At 46.0% G+C, this 20,205-nt stretch overlaps 1 protein-coding gene across 3 annotated transcripts in view; it reads left to right on the forward strand.

Annotated features, from left to right (window-relative positions):
* The first annotated feature begins 3,950 nt into the window (after window positions 1–3,950).
* The window catches only part of PLEKHH1 (pleckstrin homology, MyTH4 and FERM domain containing H1), a 53,562-nt gene continuing 37,307 nt past the window's right edge, over window positions 3,951–20,205 (forward strand). For all 3 annotated transcript variants that reach the window (XM_032623276.1, XM_032623277.1, XM_032623278.1), the window contains exons 1-2: window positions 3,951–4,116; window positions 12,455–12,613. In XM_032623276.1, coding sequence (XP_032479167.1) covers window positions 12,488–12,613 — 126 coding nt within the window. In that variant the 5' untranslated portion in view covers window positions 3,951–4,116; window positions 12,455–12,487. The remainder of the gene's footprint in view (window positions 4,117–12,454; window positions 12,614–20,205) is intronic.

Raw genomic sequence — 20,205 nt, forward strand, 5'->3', positions numbered from 1 at the left:
AAACAAAGAAAGTGCTTTAAGACAAAAAGAGTGTGGGGAAAAGACAGTGTCTCAGACATTCCAACCCTTGATCCCAGAGTTAAGTTAGGGGTAGGTCACCCTGAAGGTCCAAAAGAATTCATCCTTGGGGAGGTGTGGCATGGGAGCTGTGGTTGAGGGCACTGCTGGGGAGCCAGGCCTCACTGGAGCCTGAACAGCTGCCCCTGATGATTGGGGACCAATGAGAGGGCAGGTGGAGGAGACATCAGAAACCCAACCAGAGCTCGGGGGAGGCAGGCAGGACCTTTCTGGGCTGCTAGCATTGGGTGGCTGGGGTCAGGCAGAGGAGGGAACTGTAGCAAAGAAGGCTGGTGGGACAATCCCTAGCATTCGATGGGAAACTGCTCTGCCTGTGTGCATCCTTGCCAGCCTGCTTACTGATTACCTGCAGCCCCCAAAGAATGCCAGGGTCTAGGGCTGTGGGAGTCACTTTCTCCCTGGAGTGGAGGAGGGGGCAGGCCCATCCTCCTCCAGGCATCCATTCTCCCTGGGGAGTACTAGGTAGGGACTTATAACAGTAAATAGGAGAGCTATAAAACTGAGCTCTAAAGGGCATTATTGGGACAACTGGGGAAATTTAACTATCGCCTGTACAGTCAGTGATAGTACTGTGTTGATGATAAATTTTGTAAGTGTGATGATGTTAGGAAAACATGCTTGTTCTTAGGAGGAACACGCTGAAGTATCCACGGGCAAAAGGTCATGATGTGTACAACTAAGTCACAAATGGAAAAAATAAATAACATATACATGGAGAGAAAGAAAGAATCAGGGAGAGAAAGCAAACGTAACAATGTGTTAACAACTGGTAAATCTAGGTGAAGAGTATATGGGTGTTTAATGCACAGTTTTTTTGCAACTTCTATAGGTTTGAAAATTTCAAAATAAAAAGTTGGGGGGAGATTTGAGGGAAGAAGAATAGCTATCGCTTATTGAACAATGATCAGGTCCCAATATTTATGTTAACTCTATTATCTGATTTAATCCTCAAACCAGCTCCAGAGGGAGATACTGTGATTCTCACATTAAAGATATGGCACCCGAGTCCCAGAGATGCTAACGAACTCGCCCAAGTTTACAGAGCAGGGATTGAAACAGAGCCCAGAGCAAGGGGAGGGCCATGCAGAGGAGTGTCGGCTAGCACTTCACTGAGACTTTCTGTGTGCCGGCAGTGTTTTAAAATCGTCCGTGTGTTTAACTCATTTCATCCTCCCTCTCTAAAAGCTTTGTGCTTTGTGATAAATCACTTCATCGTCACCGCTGGGAGGGAACAAAGGGGCACTCAAACACACGGACAGAAGTGTAGGTTGGTGCAGTCTCCTTTGAGGGCAGTTGGGTAGCATCTAATGAAATTTAAAAGTCATGTTGTGTTTACACCCAACAATTCCACTTCTAAGTGTTAAACCATAAAGATAGTCATATATGTGGACCAAGAAGTATGTAAAGAGATACTCATTGCAGCAAGGTATACAATAGCCAAGGACTGGAAGCATCCTAATTATCCATCATTAGGAATGCTAGGAAACCATTTAAAAAAGTAAGGCAAACGAACGAACGTAACAAAACAGAAACAGAGTTATAGGTACAGAGAGCAAACAGGTGGTTGCCAGAGGGGAGGAGGGTGGGGGAAGGAAAGAAATCGGTGAGGGAGATTAAGAGGTACGAATTTCCAGCTGCAAAATAAATGACTCACGAGTATGAAATACACAGTGTGGGGAATATAGTCAATAACTATAGAATATCTTTTATGGTGATTTATCATAACTAGACTTATTATAGCGATCATTTTGAAATATATAGAAATATCGAATCACTATGTTGTATAACAGGAACTCACACAGTGTTGTAGGTCAATTATACCTCAAACACAAAGTAATTCACAAACAAACTCCTAGAAAAAGAGGTCAGATTTGTGGTTATCAGAGGCAGGGTGGGGCGGTGGGGGATTGGATGAAGGTGGTCAAAAGGTACAAGCTCCCAGTTATAAGATAAATAAGTACTAGGGGTGTAATGGACAACATGATAAATACAATGAACGCTGCTGTGTGTTATTCGTGAAAGTTGTTAAGAGAGTAACCCCTAAGAGTTCTCATCACAAGGAAAAAAATTTTATTTCTATTTCTTTAATTTTGTATCTGTATGAGATGAGGGATGTTCACTAAACTATTTGAGATGAAGGATGTTCACTAAACTTATTTCATGATGTACGTAAGTCAAGTAATGCTGCACACCTTAAACTTATACAGTGCCATATATCAATTGCATCTCAATAAAACTGGGGGAAAAAAGTAAGGCATCTCTAAGTGTGCTGACGTGTCACACTTAGAGTCACACGTGAATGGTAAAGACAAGAGAAAAAAGCCTTCCTCAGTATTGAAAGGGATATATAAAAAATATATATATATGAATACACATGCATTTATGAATACATGAATACTTATGTATGTTTTATATCTTGAAGGAATACGCACAAAAATTTACAACAGTAGCTGCTTTTGAGGGGGAGTGATTTAGGGGACAAGAGACAGGGCAGGAGGAAGGCTTACTATTCATTGTTAGCCCTTCTGTATTATTTGAAATTTATACTATGTGCATGATTACCTGTTCAAAATGAGTGAGTGCATACATGCATGCATGAATGAATGAATGAACAAATGAGTCTCCCTTACAAACGCCACAGGACTTGCTTTTGGGCTTCCTTAGGCAACCACTTCCAGTGTTGAAGGGGACAGCAGAGGCTAGTGTCCCACAGTCTGGGGCTGTTCTATTCCAATCCTCAGGAGCTATGAATCCATTTGCAAGCTCAGCCCCTGAAGTCCCACTGACTCAGTTGAATTTTCACCCTTGGCCTCCTGAACTACTGGGGTCAGCATTCCATAGAGTCTGGGCTCTCAAAATTGTTCATGAGAATTACCTGGAGAGTTTATTAGCTGGGCAAATCCCCAGCCTCATCTCCAGAGACTCAGATTCAAACCTGGGGTGCAGCCAGGGACTGCCTGTACCCCTGCCAGGAGTGAGACTTCTAAAGCCCCTTTGGAGAAACGGACCCTGGTGATGTCTGCCTCTGTTCAGGCTTATAATGAGAGCCCGCAGGACTGGGGAAGAAAGCTCTGTTTTGAAATGCGGATTCTTCCCTGCAATATTCTCCATATTCATCTTCTTTACCCCATATCCACCTAACCAAAAATTGAGTGTTCCACTCTCCTTTGGGTGTAGGATTATACTGGTGAGCTGAGGGACTGCAAGGGTGCACAGCGAGCTGCCCGCAGGCGGTGGCCTGTTGGCCTTTCTGGCTCCTAGGCCGGCTCCTTTAAAATAAATGAGTGCATGCATATATACAGTCGGACAGACGCAAGCAAATTACCCTTTAGGCTGTGGCGAGTTTTGTTTTGTTTCAAATTACAAATCAGAACTTTGGTCTGCCAGTGGGACAGACTTCTGCTCCAAATATCCGGGCGTGACGGTTCCTGCAAGTCGCCCGACAAATGCTGGAACCTCCTTTTTCGGGGAGGGTCTAGTCTTGTGCCGCGTCCCGCGAGGGTCCCAGTTTGGCTGGGAGCTGAGCAGATGCCGGGGCTACTCGGCCGCCCCGGGCGGCAGCCGATTCGACCTCCACAGAGAGCTCGGGGCCGCAGTCCGGGAGACACGCCCCTCCTCCCCGCGGCCCACGGGACCCCCGCCGCCGTCCCCGCCGCCCCAGGGACGAGCCCAGCGGTGCGGAGAGGTGGGAGGCTGGAGCCTGCTGAGGTCATTTCCTGTGCCTCTCCGCGAGCCGCCCCGGGAGCCGAGCCCGGCGCTCTGCCTTTAAGGAGCGGGCGGGGAGCGGACGAGGAGGAGGCGCGGCGGAGCGTTGAATGGGGCGCTGCGAGGTCGCCTCGGCTTTGTGCGGCCAGCTGGCGGGCACCCCTCCCGGGCCAGCCCGGCCCGCTCCGCCCACCCCGACCCCTGCTGCCGAGGAGCGGAGACCCGGCGGCCGCTGCGGACTCGGACGAGATTGACGCAAGGTCAGCGGCGGACGCGCGCGGGGGAGGACCGGGTGCCTGGTGCGCTGCAGGGACGCCAGCGAGCGGGCTGGAGGTGAGCGGCCCCGCGGGTAGAGGTGGGGTTGGTGCAGGGGGGTGGGTGGAGGGTTGGTTCGCGGGCCCGGGAGGGTGTTTGGTTGGGCGGAGAGGATCGGCTCCTTCTGGCCGGAGGGCGATTCCGGAGCAGGTGCCTCCCTACCTGGAAACGAGCTCCCAGCAGCCAGGAGCGCTGGGAGCGGCGGGTTAGGTTCTGGGAGCCCGCACTGAGAGGCGAGGAGTAGCCTTCCTGGAGAGGATCCGGAATTTGGGACCGGCTCTATCCAGTTGCTCCGGGAAGGGCCCCCGGAGCGAACTTGCAGGCTTTCCACCGCGTTGCCTGAGCTCTCGCTAGCTCTCACTCCTCCCGCTTTCCTTGAAGTCTCATCTCGGGTTGTCTCTTCTGTGATTTCTGCGTGGTTCTCTTAGGGGTCCTAGGCTAGACTCCTAGAGGCAGGTCAGCCAAACAGAAAAGAAAACCAGTTGGGTGCCGAATGACACCAGGAGCTCTGCGTCCTAGGAGCTTTAGAGAGGAATCGATTACCGGGGCGCAGGGGGACCTTAATCGAGGTAGCAGACGCCATGAAGACCCTCATCTGGGAGTAGATCCGCTCTCTGTTGGATCTGGCCCTGCCAGGGGACGTCTTCTCCATAAGCTTTTACTATGAGTACACCTCATAAAACGCTTCCGGACAGAGCCTTAGTTCCAGCTGAAACTTCTGCTTGAAAGATCATTTTAATAGCAATTTCAATGGAAAAGACATTCGTTCCTTCATTAAACTTTTTGGACTGTCTTCTATGCCTCAGGCACTGTGTACGGTAACATCACTTAACACTTTATAGAACTTGGGGCTTCCCTGGTGGCGCAGTGGTTGAGAGTCCGCCTGCCGATGCAGGGGACACGGGTTCGTGCCTCAGTCCGGGAAGATCCCACATGCCGCGGAGCGGCTGGGCCCGTGAGCCATGGCCGCTGAGTCCGCGCGTCTGGAGCCTGTCCTCTGCAACGGGAGAGGCCGCAACAGTGAGAGGCCCGCGTACTGAAAAAAAAAAAAACACTTTATAGAACATAACTTCTAGTCTTTCTGCTTGTTATCCCCATTTGATAAAGGAGGAAACTAGGACTCAGAAAAATTATGGTTTGCCCAAGGTCATATAGCAGAAAAGTGGAAGAGGCAAGACTCAAACGGACGCCTCTTAAAGTCCAAATGTGGGGTTTGCTTCACTGTCCACCCCCCTCCCTCTCCCATAGGCCTCTGAGGGGGTCTGCTCAGAGCTGGGTTATGGTGGGGTACACCCGGTGGTCCCAAATTCATTGAAACTAACAAGTGAGCTGAGAAAATGTGACTCCCCTTCACCAGTTACAGGGAAGGGGTGTTGTTCTTCCCACTGTGCTCCTGGAGGAGTGCTCTTTACTGTTCCCTCCTTCTCTCTGGGAGGCTGTGTAACTGTGTGGATCTCTGTGCTCCCTATGGGTTGAAGAGTGCTTTCTACATGCTGACGCTGAGGTGTCAGGATTCCCTCACTCTCGGTCCAAGTGACGTCATGGCAGGCTGGCCGCTGAGCCACCATCCTGCATTCTCTGGCCAGCCCACCTGAACCGTCTCTCCCTTCTGTCAAAAACGAATTCAAAACTGATCAGCTTTGTGGGGAAACTGGCCCTTGTTGCTGGCTGGAGTATGAATTAGAATAACCTCAGGGGAGGGCAATTTGGACTATTTGGCCATTTAAAAATGTATATTACTTCATCCTACAATTCCATTTCTGGAACTTTATCCTTCAGATAAACTCTGATGTGTATGAAATGATGTCTATTCATTGAACATTCATTGCAGCATTGTTTATTTTAGCAAAAGGTTTAAAACAACCCAAATACCTGTCAATTAGGGACTCAAATGAGATCATGTAATAGCCATACAGTAGAATACAATAAAGCTGTTAAAAAGCATGAAGGGAGGCTTCCCTGGTGGCGCAGTGGTTAAGAATTCGCCTGCCAGTGCAGGGGACACGGGTTCGAGCCCTGGTCGGGGAAGATCCCACATGCAGCGGAGCAACTAAGCCTGTGCGCCACAACTACTGAGCCTGCGCTCCAGAGCCCGTGAGCCACAACTGCTGAGCCCGCGTGCCACAACTACTGAAGCCCGCGTACCTAGAGCCCGTGCTCCGCAACAAGAGAAGCCACAGCAATAAGCCCATGCACCGCAACGAAGTGTAGCCCCCGCTCGCTGCAACTAGAGAAAGTCCGTGCACAGCAATGAGGACCCAACGCAGCCAAAAGTAAAATAAATAATTAAAAAAAAAAAGCATGAAGGGAGAATGGGATAGATAGATAGATAGATAGATAGATAGATAGATAGATAGATGTAGGAAACTCGGAGTTATATCCACCATTTGTGTGTGTATATGTGTGTGCATCGTATATAAGAACACTCGTATATGCACTGAACAGCTTGTATTTGCACTGAAAGACACAAATCCCCATAACAGTAGTTGCCTCTGGGGAGAACTATGGCTGGAGTACAGGGATGAGAAGAAGGCTTACTTTGCACCATATACTCTTTTGCTTAATGTTCAAAAATAAAGAGATAAAATAATTTTTAAAATCCCCTGACCTCCTCTCTGATTTGGTGGTGAGCACATCTGTGGGCTGCATCTCCTACTATGCCCAGGGCACTGTGGGTTGGCCTTTTGTTTGTTGATAGTAACTGTCATTTATTGAATGCTTCCTGCGGGCCAGGCTTTTGTAATACCTCCTTTAATTCTCAAAAAAATCCGACACAGTGTGGTCTATGAAATTGCCATTTTCGAAGGTCAAAAAATGGTTAAATGTTGACAGTTTCATATGGTTCCACCTAATATTATGGCTCTCCTTTTCAAATATTATTGCCCTCAATTTCAAAGAGGCTCAGAGAAGTTAAGCAAATGGTCGAAGGTCACGAAGGTCACAGGATTAATTCGTGCTTGAGTCAGTATTCAAACCCAGGTCTCTTTGCTCCCAGAACTCAGAATCTTACGTACTACACCCTGCCGTTTCTCTTTACTGGTTTTGTCTTCGTGGTTCTCTTAGCCCCTTTTCGTATTCAGATCCAGAAGGCTTGAACATGCTCACCTTTTCCTGTCTCTCCCAACATTGTGAAATGCGATGCTTACCCAATACCCAAAAGAGGTTAAATGCATGTTGTTGGCTTGATCACATGACAGTGAGAGAGGAGGGAGTTGTGCCCCTGTATCCACTCACCCTCCCCCGCCCGGCTCCAACCCCAGTAAGGGGGGCGCAGAGCTCTTACTTGCCCACCGTTGGGCACGTGGTTAGCCTCATCTGCGGAGCCCTTTCCAAGTGGGAATGACAAAAGGTGCTCGCGCTCAGAGAGTGAGCCACAGTGAGGTGACAGAGGAGAGCCTAGTGGAAACTGTACCCAGAACAGAGTCCCTGTTACCTTCTGATGCCTCCTGCAGCGACCTCTGACCTCTTTCTTTTAGGCACTTGTGCTGATTGGCCCTCTTTGCAGGAAAGTCCCAGGATATTCAGACGGGAGACCTGAGCCTCACAAGCCACAGGATCTTTGTTCATCTTTATGTGCCCAACCTCACACATAGGAATCACTTAACAAAAGTCGGTTAAATTAAATTAAATTTTAGCATTTTGTGGATTTCTGGTCAAATCCCTAAACTTGCCAGAGCTATCCCAGTTCAAGTTTGCGTTTTCTCTGAGACAGGCTAGAGTCTGAAGTTACCTAACAACGTCCTGTGCCCTTTCTTCACCACAGTCCTACACGCAGCCCCTGCCTCTTGAGGCATATCTCTGCTGACTTCTGTGGTGTGTCAGTCCAGGGTGCTGGAGGGCTTAGGGAGTTCCAAAGTAGGTAGCAAGGCCATGGCAACCGTTTGACTCTTGCCTGCCGAGCAGTTTAGTACGCTGGGCACTAGTGAGGATCAAGAGAACTGGCTTTCACAAGAGTGGCTGTGAGCTGGTGATCATTAGCTGGCTGGAGGGCACAGGGGGATTTATTGTACTGTTCTCCCTACGTATGTATGTTTGAAGTTTTCCAGAATAAAACGTGAAACAAACCATTGAGCTGGGGTTTGTCCCCAGTTCACATCCCGTATATCATTTCCTCATCTAACACAACACATTAATGTTATATGTGCATTAGGCTAGCCTGGTAGCATAAGACTGTACCACCACTACGGAAGCATCTTCGTGGAAAGAGGACACTTTTAGATGTTGGGAGTTCAGGATTCTTGGCCCAGCTCTGATACTACTTGGCTGTGTGTCTCTAAGCAAGCCACAGATGTGATGAGTTTTCTCATCTGTTTAGTGTGAATTATATCACTTGTCCTCCATCTCAGGGATATCCAGAGGGTAAGAAGAGAAATAACACCTGATAAAGCAATGCTTTGAAGAGTCAAGAACCATTCTGCAAGTTCTTTCTGCTTATCCTTGCGCATCTTTATGGGAGGTACAAGTACAAGGTGACTTGGCAGTTGAGGTTCATCTTACTGGTACCTTCCCTTAACATCCTGTGTTATATAGCCGCAGCTCTGGCCACCTGCTTCTGTCGGAAGAGCCTCTGGGCCTTGGCTTGGCAGCAGGCACCTTGCTCCAGATCCATTTAGAAACCTTTTAGCTCTCTTCACATGCCGAGACAAGCCTAACAAGAGTGCCGGCTCCCTTGCCAGCATCCCCAAGGCAGGGAGGGGATTAAGCAGAGCACTTGATGGGTTCAAAACCTTGATGTCATGAGGATGCTGGATTGGGGAAAGTGCTCCCTGCAGACTAGGTAGATTCTCAGGTGTCACAGCGAGGCAGAGACCAATGACATATCTTATTTCCAAAGTCCCTGGAGATTTTGATAATTTGGGTTTCCGCTCTCCCAGTGGAATCTGAGCTGCAGTTTTAACAATCAATAAGAGGGAATTAACATTCACCAAACTTTTTTTTAACAACACAAAAGGATTGAGTTTCCCCTGCCCTTCGGTTTTACTTGGGTGCTTTTACTGCTAATTCTTAGCCCAGGGCTAGGTTGCAAGACTCCAAGGTCCTACCTTCGGATCTGCCACTTTTTTTTTTTTTTTAATTATGCAGGGAAAGTAAAATCCCCTTAAAGGACAAAGAAAACCAAACATGAAGCCTCCGGGCCTTCTGTGGAGGCCCCACAAGGTTCTGTTGTGTCTTTTCAGCTGTGATCTTAGCTCAGAGAAGGTCATGTTTTGTTTTCATCTTTTGTCTTCCTGCCCGTTCCAGTTGGTCCCAGTCTTTTGAGGTGGGGATTGCTGGGAGGTCACAATGTCGGATTGTTTGGGATGACAGTTCCGGGAGAGCAGGGCTGACTGAGGTCATGTGCCCAGTGTTCTGAGCAGCCCAGAACCGAAAGACTCCATCACCTGACCCGTCAGTGGTTTAATTGTTGGGCCTTTCTCTACGGGTCTACTGACCCTGTTTTTTAAACAAAAAGTCAGGACACATGATAAATGTCTGTGCTTATGGAGGTTAAAGCGTCAGAATATTTGAGACCAGGGTACCCTGGGAAATCTGGGGTGTAGGTTCGCCTTAGTGCCAAGGATCCTGAGAGACCCTATAAAATATTTCATTCTTAACAGTCCACCCGACTCATTGTGAAATCAACATTGTTTGCAGTTTCTGGATGGGAAAGGAGCACAGTAGCTAAAAACAGGCATTTTGCAATGAGAATACCAGCCCTACTACTTACCAGCTACAGAACTCTCTGTCCCTCTGTGTCCTCACCTGAGAGTATGGACTAGTGCCCACTCCTTGTCTCGTGGGTTCTCTTGAAAATTAAAGAGGCCACACATGCCTGGCATATAGTAAGGACTCAATAAACAATAGCTGTTTGTTGCGTATAAGGGGAGAATGATATTGTAAAAGTCAGATGTGGGATGAGAAGCAATATTGGTGGTTAACCTATCAAGGACAGGCTCACTGATGCTCCAGGGTAATTTCAGTGACATACAGGAGGTGGCTGGGTTTTCTGAAGCCATGTGGCTCCTGAAGAAGGGAAAGGAGATTTTTTTTAAATGACGATTTTTTTAACCTTTCTTTTTCTTTATTGAAGTATAGTTGATTTACAGTGTTGTGTTGATTTCTTCTGTACAGCAAAGTGACTCAGTTATACATACATATACATTCTTTTTTTTACATTCTTTTCCATTATGGCTTATCCCAGGATATTGGATATAGTTCCCTGTGCTATACAGTAGGACCTTGTTGTTTATCCATTCTAAATGTAATAGTTTGCCTCTACTAACCCCAAACTCCCAGTCCATCCCTCCCTCCCTCCCTCCCCCCTGGCAACCACAAGTCTGTTCTCTAATGACAAATTTTTATTATGGGAAATTCTAGGCATATACTCAAGTAGAGAGACCAGTACACACATAACCCAGCTTCAAAAATTATCAACATTTTCACAAATCTTACTGCATGTATCTCCTTCCACTCCAGCTCCTCGCCTCCTACGGTGAAGTGTTTTAAAGCAAACCGGAGGCATTATATCATTTCACCTGTAAGCCATATGTATCTCTAACAGATGACATTAAAAAATACTATCAAGACTCCCTGCTTCCACTGCAGGGGGCACGGGTTTGATCCCTGGTCGGGAAACTAAGATCCCACATGCTGCACGGAGCAGTCAAAAACATAAAAATTTAAAAAATTAAAAATAATAGGGCTTCCCTGGTGGCGCAGTTGTTGAGAATCTGTCTGCCAATGCCGGGGACATGGGTTCGAGCCCCGGTCTGGGAAGATCCACATGCTGCGGAGCAACTAGGCCCGTGAGCCACAACTACTGAGCCTGCGCATCTGGAGCCTGTGTTCCACAACAAGAGAGGCCGCGACAGTGAGAGGCCCACGCACCGCGATGAAGAGTGGACCCCGCTCGCCGCAACTAGAGAAAGCCCTCGCACAGAAACGAAGACCCAACACAGCCAAAAATAAATACCTAAATTAACTTAAAAAAAAAAAAAATACATACATAAATAAATAATAGGGACTTCCCTGGCAGTCCAGTGGTTAAGATTCCATGCTCCCAATGCAGGGGGCATGGGATTGATCCCTGGTTGGGCAACTAAGATTCTGTATGGCCCATGGCGTGGGCAAAAAAAATTTTTTTAATAAATAAATTTTTAAAAAATTATAAATAAATAAATAAAAATAAAAAATATATTATCAATCTAGAAAATTAACAATTATTCTTTAAAATCACCTGATAGTAGGGAGACCATATGTCATGGTTTGGGACAGACCAAATTTATGCTTGTTGCCAAACATAATTATTAATAGCACCCTGGAAGGGGGATTTAGAAAGTCCTGGTGGTGGATGTGTCTTCCGGCCCTTCTCTGCTTTGTGCCCCCTCTGCGCCTGTGTCTCCCTTCTCATACACACTCATACATCCTTCTTCATTTTCTCATCCCCGACCCAGGTTTTTTTTCTCTAAAATATGTTCAGGAGACATCTGGGTAAATTCCCCTGCCTGGAAATATTATAGGTGTCTCCTTGGCTTGTTCTGAATTTGTCTAAAGTGTTTTCTAAAGACTTGTGGTTTTCTCCAGAGGCTACAGCAAAATATCTACCAATTTTCTGATTTGCATTTTATAACTTAAAGGAAAGAGTGAGAATCCGTTCCAAAACAGGATGATTTGATGACAATATATGAAATCCCAACTAAATAGAAAGTTGTCAAGGAAATTTGAAGCATTACATTTTCGTCCCATTTTTTCTCATCTAAAATTTGTATAGTTGTAAAGAATCAGTACTCACCTGGGAACCAGGGTTCTGCCTCCAGTTAGCCACGTGATCATGGATGAATCTGTTACCCACTTTAAGCCTTCCCTAAACACCCTCCCCCCAGCATAGTCCACTCCATTTCTCTCCTTCCATTTATCTGCATATTGATTAGCAATTGCGACTACACTGTAATTTTGCAATTAGACTTTACTAAGAGTTCTTCAAAAAGACAAGGGGACCTCTCTCATTTCCCTTTGCATCTCCAGTGCCTAGAACAGTGTCTGGCACATAGATGTTTGTTGAATGAATACATTTTTGTTAAATGGATAGTTGAATGAAAAACAAATGAGCCTTACTTTTCACTTCTGTAACAATGAGACTAGGTTCTCCTTGTGGTTTCTTGGGTTTTGTGATTTCCTGAGGTTGCGCAGCTACCTTCTGATGGAACGGGACATGCTGAGCTCAGAGAGCTGGCCATGGGACAGAGGGAGAGCCAGGCTCACTTACCTTCCCCCGCCCTGTTTCCTCTGTCCTCCTTTGGTCTCCTCCTCCTTTCCGCAGAGAACTCTTCTTCACACACTTACTTATCTTTTCCCCTCTCTGTGTGCTGGCCCTCAGGGCTCCCTGGAATCTCCAGAAGTTGCTTGCATCATGGCAGAACTCAAGGTGGAGACCCGGACCAGTGTGGACTGGCAGAAGCGCTGCCTGGCCCTGGAAAGCCAGCTATTCCGGTTCCGCCTGCAGGCCAGCAAGATAAGGGAGCTGTTGGCCGACAAGGTGAGTCCTGGAGAGCAGGCAGCCTCTAATGTCCCTGCAGAGGTCACTGTCAGAGAGGGAGAGTTGGGGAAAGCCAACTTTCTTTTTCTTTTTTTTTCTGAGCGGTTTGATTGATTGGTTGATAGATTGAAATATATTTGACATATAACATTGTGTAATTCAAGGTGTACATGTTAATTCGATCCATTTATATATTTTAATATGATTGCCATTGTAGCAGTAATTAGCACGTCTATCGTATTCCATAATTATCATTTCTTTTTAGTGGTTGGAGTAATTAAGTTCCAGTCTCTTAGCAAGTTTGATGATTATGCTACAATATTGTTGTCTGTATTCACTATACTGTACATTAGATCTCCAGGGCTTATTTATTCTCTGTTGCAGGAAGGTGAACTTTTAATAAGGTGCTTTCCATTCTTGTAAAATGAAACCCAAGGTGGTTTGTTTTTTCAAAGACCAAATTCTAAGCAGTTGACCAATGTGTCATCTTGCATCCTTTCCTGCTCTGCTTCTCCATATGACACACCAGAGAAATGATACAGGTCTTCATGGTCGTGCATCATCTCTTGAGTCACGTGTGTCTACAGCGGAGGTTCTATTATTCCCCTAACACTTCTTCCTCAGTGTGGGGAAGGAAGATATTTTAGGAGAGAAGAATGGATATCCCCACCCTGCTGCTCACCCTCTATTAAGATTATGAGCTGTGGAAGGCAGGCTGGTTTCTGGTGACAATGATACAGACTTTGGAGCCAGACCTGCCTGGCTCTGCCACTTCCTAGCTACGTGACAGTGGGCAAGTCCCTTCACTTCTCAGGCAGGGACACACATGTCTACCTTTCGGAATCATTTTGAGAATTGTATCAGATGACATATATAAAAGTTTTGGCATAGAATCGGTTTTAAATGGGAACAGTTATTATCTTTACAGGTTTGGGTGGGCTGGGCTGGGAAACTGACCATTATTCATAATGTTTCCATGGGAAGATACATTCTAAACGGCTCTTTTCAGAGGCATTTTGGAGCATAACCCATCTAGAAAGTGGCAACCTACACTAAAATATATATATCTTAATTGAATCAACCATTCTGTCTATAGTTTTGTTTGCAGTAGCCATCTGCTAGTAAACCCTTCTTTCCTAGTACAAAAGTAAAATTCAGTCCGCCTCTAAGTAATGCCAAAGTCTTGATGAATAAAGCCTGCATAAATGACCTGTTTTCTTGACAACCCCACAACCTGGAGTCCAAGAAGACCAGTCATTGACATCACCTCTGCCCTTCCACTGCTGAGGGGAGTGGCCCTAGACTAGCTTGGACTAGAATTCATGAACCTTGGGTGTGCTGGCATTGCTGTCTCCTAGTTCAGGCTTTGCAGACTGGAGACCGGCAGGGTTCCTTTGGGTGTGGTTCAGGTACTGCTAGTAGAATTCAGCCACCTCGGGGAAAGGGAAATAAACCTTAGACACTGGTGTGGTCCTGGGTCCCCCTATGCCAGAAAGCTAGAGTGCTGGTTAACCATGTATGTTCCTGGGCCCCACCCCAGTCCTCCTGATGCAAGTCTCGTGCTGCTAATTATCTGTATGTTTCAGAAGCGCCCAGAAGTTGGTCTTGTACACTATCAAATTTGAGAACTTTGTCTTGTGTATGGAATTGGAGGTGTACGAGGGAAGGAAGGGATAAGAAGGGATTGATTCAGCCAGCTAGTCTAAAGCACATCTCAGAGCCAGGAGACTTCTGTTTCTAGTAATAACCTAAAAATGACCACCATGAGACACCTACTCATACTAGATTAAATATTTAAAATATCCCTCTAAGTGCAGAGCTGTGTACTAAAAAAAATGAGAGGAATCCTCAGGGGGCAAAATGAAGAGGAAAAACCAGAGTGGAACTCAACACTGGCAGCTGAGTTGGGACGGGTGAGTGTGACCTCCCTTTAGTAACGCAACTGTCAAGGTTGAGTTTTAACATCTGTGGAGACAGAGATGAGGTCTGGCCAGTTGGAGGCTGGAGCTGAAACTGAAACTTCCCAGGTAAAGTCAGGACTATCAAAGGAGTTTACACGAAATAAAAAGGTGCACAAGGAGAAGAAAATCACCCACTAGCACAGGGAGATGACAGAACAGCTTCTCATACTTAGCCAAGGCTCTGGGCAGAAAAAAGAAAAATAAAGAAAATGAACATTGTTCCCCGAGAGCCTGATGACGTTAGGGGTTTAACATGAGAATTTATACTATCTGTGTGGATTAGGAACATGAAGTTCTGGGCCAGTGATAACCCCAGAGACCTTGTAGAAGCAGACACAGAACCTCTTCTGGAGGAACAAGACCTCAGCCCTGATTACACAGGATCCCCACAGGGAAAAATAACGTCCTTGGTGAAGATGAATATATGATCCACGATGACTAAATACTTGGGAGAATAACCCACAGTGAGTGAGAGTCCACGTATGCAACAAACAACCGGACTCGATCACCACAAGAATTTCTAATAATAGAACCGTTGGCAACACACTAAATCAATGCGTTCAGAACTATTGAAAGGAATTCCCTGGCGATCCAGCGGTTAGGACTCTGTGCTTTCACTGCCGAGGGCCTGGGTTCAATCCCTGTCGGAGAACTAAGATCCTGCAAGCTGCGTGGTATGCCCCACCCCACCAAAAAAAAACTATTGAAGACATAATAAAGTAATTGAAAATATAAGACAAGAACAAGACACCATCCAAAAAGATGAGAAAAAGAACCAAATAGAACTGCCAGAAATGAAAAATGTTTGCAATGAAATTAAGTGTTCAGTGGATAGATTAATGTCAGATTAGGCACCACGTGAGACAGACTTCACGAACAGAAAGATAGACCTGAGGGCAGCATAGAGAGATGAAGACACAGGCTGAGATGTGGTTGCCAGAATGACAGGATCCTTATGGAGATTCCAGAAGTGGAGAAGAAAGTGAAAGAGAGGCATGATTCAAAGAGATAATGGCTTTAAAGTTCCCAAACTTGGTGAAAGACTTAAAGCCTCAGATTTAGGAAGCAGGATAAGACCAAGCAGTATATATGTTTAAAAAATCCATTCCTTTTCATGTAACATTCCAGACATAAGCAATCTAGCTCTGGGGGGAGGTCTGCTACATGTTTGAAGGTGGTTCACCCTCATGTCCACATTCCAGCTCCTTCCCTTTGATAGCACGGGCCAAAGGTTGCCTTCATTCCTTCTACTCACATCCCACTGGCCACTTATTCATGTGGTTATACCAGGCTGCAGGAAAGATTGCAAAGTGTCGTCTTTATTCTGGATAACGATATGCTCTGTTAAAAGTCAGAGTTCGTGTGAAAGAGCAGTGGAGAACAGAACGTGGGGAACAAATAGCAGTCTTTAAGTCTAGATTTTAAGTCTAGAATAATAGAGATAACAAATAGAAATAGAGCATATAACTTTCAAATCAGGAGAGCTGCTACTGGAAATGGAATAAAGTCTATTAAATCCAGGTGAGGAAGAGAGAAAGGAGTATAGGAAAAAAGTAGTAAATACGAAGCACAAAATGCAATGGTAGCAATAAATCCAAACACAACATTTTAAACCAACTATACTTCAATTAAAAAAAAAAGAAAGAATCCAAATATATTGGTCATAAATAGACCTATACAAGAATGTCCTTTGCAGCAATGATGCATGAAAAATTGGAAATACTCTAAATGTCTATCAACGGGGGATGGGTAACCATGTTGAGTGTATTTGTACGATGGAATAGTACATTGCAGTTAAAAATGAGTCAAGTAAAGCTACATGTATAAGGTCAATAAATCTCAAAAACCAACATTGAACAAAAAAGATCAGAAGGATATAGAGAGAGAACAATACAGTTTATATAAAGTTTTAAAACCTGCACAAAACAGTACTCTCTGTTGTTTAGGGGTGTATACAAATGAGACAAAAATGTAAACACAGCCAAGCATAGGGTAAGTTCACTTGGAAGGAGAGGGGTAACATTGGAGAGAGGTACACTGGAGGCTTCACATGTCTGTTGTGGTCCATTTCTTAGGAACAGCAGAAGCAGAGAAGACAAAAATTAAGATTTGACCAAGATGAATGGTGGATACATGTTTTAAAAAAAATATTCTCTGCATGTTTCTGTTGGCCTGAAATATTTCATGATAGAAAAATGTTTTTAAATGCCTTCCTCCTCTATTCCCCAGGGGCCTCAAACACATTATAAACAAACACCTCTTCTTCCACAGCCCCTTGGGTCTGGGTAGGTTGAACTTCTATAATATCGGCCCCTTCTTCTCTTCCAGACTGTATTTGCTCACCACCAAAGTAACCAGAATGCCCTCCCGTAACAATGTTGGGGGCTCAGAGCGTGACTTGGGTAAAGAAAGGAGAAGTGTATAGACACAGGGCAGAAGAGCCTGGCGGTGTGGGAGGGGAGAGAAAGAAATCTTGACTAGGAATCATGGGCTGGGAGACTTAAGTAGGGAAGAGGGCTGGGACATTAGCCTGACACTGGACCTCTTGGCAGGAAACCTTAAGGCCGTAAACACCATGTTTCTCAATGTGAGGGCTGTGCCTGTCACCTGCTGTCATCCCCAAACCAGTAGGCCAGGTTCAGCAATTCATTAGAGGTTTTCCCCAATACGTCAAGGTAACTTTCAGGTCACAGGAAGAGATGACCCAGGTTTCTCAGGAGAGCTCCTGCCGGGGCCGGGCCCTGGTCCCCGTCTCTGTTGCTGCTCCCAGAACTTCCTAGTTAGTCATCATCAGTACCCACCTGCACCCAGGTGAGCCAGGTCAGCTGGGTCCCTCTGGCCAGCCCCCGCCCTCGCCTGTCCCCTCCACCTCTGCCGTTCCGCACAGCCCGCCCGGCCGCCCGTGGAGATTGCATTACCTGGATGACAGATGGCCTCTCACTCGCTGCAGGCGGTCGTATAGGGCAGGCCAAGCCTGTGTGTTTCCCAGGGGCCCGGCCCTGCCTGGGATCAGGTACTGCACACTGGCCACTAAGGCTTGGAAGCAAGCCCTCTTCCTTCCCCACCACACAGTCTGCCCGTACCTGACTCCCTCTTGCGGAATTGCCATTCGAGACAGGATAATCCCTCACCTAAGGGTGAGAGAGGGCAGGAAGGATGAGGAGAAGAGGCAGCCCTAGACCTTGCTTCCGCTGGGACACCTGTCACGGTCTGACGTGCCCTTGCCCGGGCCGCCCATTCCGAAGCCAGGTGAGCTGTGGGTCACTTTCCATCCAGCACAGAAGTTGAGGGAATGGCTCATGTCTTAGAGCTCACATCTTGTCTGCTCTTGGGAACCGTTTCCCCAGCGCTCTTCTTGGTTGAAGAAGTCACAGAGGTAGTCAGATCAATCTAAAAACTGATGCTCTTCTACGAGCTGGATATTAAAAGTCCCTTGGACTTTGTTCATTCTTGCTAAACTTGTGCCTCAGTTTTCCCATCAGAAAAGTGGGAGTATACTGTCTATCCTCAAAAGAGCTTTGTATCATGATGAATACATGGCATCAATATTAGGACTAAAACAAGTTAAAATTTTTTGATTTATTTACTCCCTCTCTGCTTCCAAAAGGGATTTGAGTGGATCTATTAAAGAGAAGACATTACGTAATAAAACATCCGTCATTTTTGAGCTTGAATAGTTTTCACTGAGGCACCTCTTCCCGAAGCCTGTTCCAGTGGGACTGTGTGCACTTCCTCTTTTTCTAGAATCCCTTACTAGTTTCTCCAACCAATGTTTTGAAATACAGTAACTCGGTTTTATATTTATATACCAAAAATTTGTACTTCAGGACTTTTTTTTGAGTGTATAAATGGTTCAGTTCAGTCCTTAAACAAAGGAACAATGACTATTGCTTCTCCCCGCTCTGACCACGGATTATACAGAGGCGGTGATTCAGTTTAGACACCAGCTTCACAACGTGCTGATAGAACACAAGGCCCAGAAAAACATATCCTTAAATACCTCAGAATTTGTGAAAAGGCCAGGTACTATAAAAGGAGAATACTAGGGCTGTCATGACTAGTTGGAAATAAAATCTGCATAAAGTCATCACAGAATCAGCCTTAGAAGATCTCCTTGCTGATGGATCCCATTTGCTTTGGGAGTAGATGCCTTCTAGAACTTTTATTCACTGTGTATGAGTGCATACGTATGTGTGTGTAGAGAAATTTTTTTATTCTCCTAACCCCCATTTTTAATAAGACCCACTATAGTATTTCTCAGGAACCATAGTCTTGCTAGAGCTTTGTACTCCTATAAAGCCATTCGAGAAGGATCCTGTGCCGATAGGGGCTCTGCCCTGGGATGCTTGCTTTGTGTTCAGCGGCCAATCTAGTGTTTTTCAGAGTGTGGTCTGTAGACCACCTGCATCAGGATCACCTGGGATATTCTTTTCAAGCACATTCCTGGGTCCATGCCTCAGACCTGCTAAATAAAAACCTCTATAGTCAAGGCCCAGGAATCTGTAACAAGCTCCATGTGAATCCTTATGCCCCTGAGGGTGTGAAATCTACTGCCACGAACTCTTGCCCTGGCCATGTCCCTGGGCTCATTCACCTGTCCTTCTAGTGGACGCCTTGAGCCCTTTGAGCCTCAGAGGGGGTTCTGGGTGGGGGGGGGGGGTGGGGAGCAGTGGACCCACAGACAAGACTTGGAGTCCTTTCTTTCCTGCCTCTTCTGCACTCAGACAGCAGGGCGACCCCCCAGTTTTATCTTGGGAATGAGCATATGATTTCAATTGAACAAAAGATTTGATACTAAAAAAACAAAAAGTTGAGAATCATTGTCTTCTATTACAACAGAGTTAGAACCATTTAACGGCTAAAACTGTGGGTTGCAGTCTCAAAGGCCTGCAGGTAACTAAACTTACATGAGTGAGGATTCGGGGCAGTGTGCTACAGCTTGAGGAGGAAGCCAGGTATTGCCATGAGAAAAGGTAATCCTAGTGTGTCCAGATCTCCTGAGTTTTCAGGAGAAGCTGGAAATCGGGGATTGCATGTGGAATCTGGGTTTTCACGGGACGTGAGATTTGGATGTGAGGGGCACGGTGGCTAAGAGTATAATAGACTCCGGAGCCAGTCCTCCTGAGTTTGAATCCCGGCTCCGCCTCCTAGCTGTGTGACGTTAGGCAAGTTACCTAACCCCTCTGCGTCAGTTTCCTTATCTGTACAACAGGGATAATAATAGGACCTGCCTTCTAGGATTGCGTTGAAGATTAAATGAGTTGATACACCTAAAGTGCTTTAACCAGTGCTGGACACATAGCAAGTGGCCTTGTTTAGTTATATCTGTGTCGCCTCAATGCCCGCAGCACTGTAGGTCTTGCGTGATGCTCTGTAGGCTAATAGTTGGCAACCTCTGACTTAAAGCCATTCTTTCTGTAGATGGATCATAAGTAGGATGGCCGGGTAATTTATCATCTAAACCGGGACACTTTGGAGAGAGAAAAGAAGGCTCTATTACTAATTATTCTGGATGACAGGTGACCACTGGACTGTCCCAGGCAAGCTGACCCTGATCCTAAGTGCCATCTTTGTATATGAAAATCCAACAAGTGGCTTATAGCTGCGAACTGCTCAGTTAGTGCCAAGTTG

Source organism: Phocoena sinus, chromosome 2, assembly GCF_008692025.1.
Source record: "Phocoena sinus isolate mPhoSin1 chromosome 2, mPhoSin1.pri, whole genome shotgun sequence".
NCBI classification, from domain to species: domain Eukaryota; kingdom Metazoa; phylum Chordata; class Mammalia; order Artiodactyla; family Phocoenidae; genus Phocoena; species Phocoena sinus.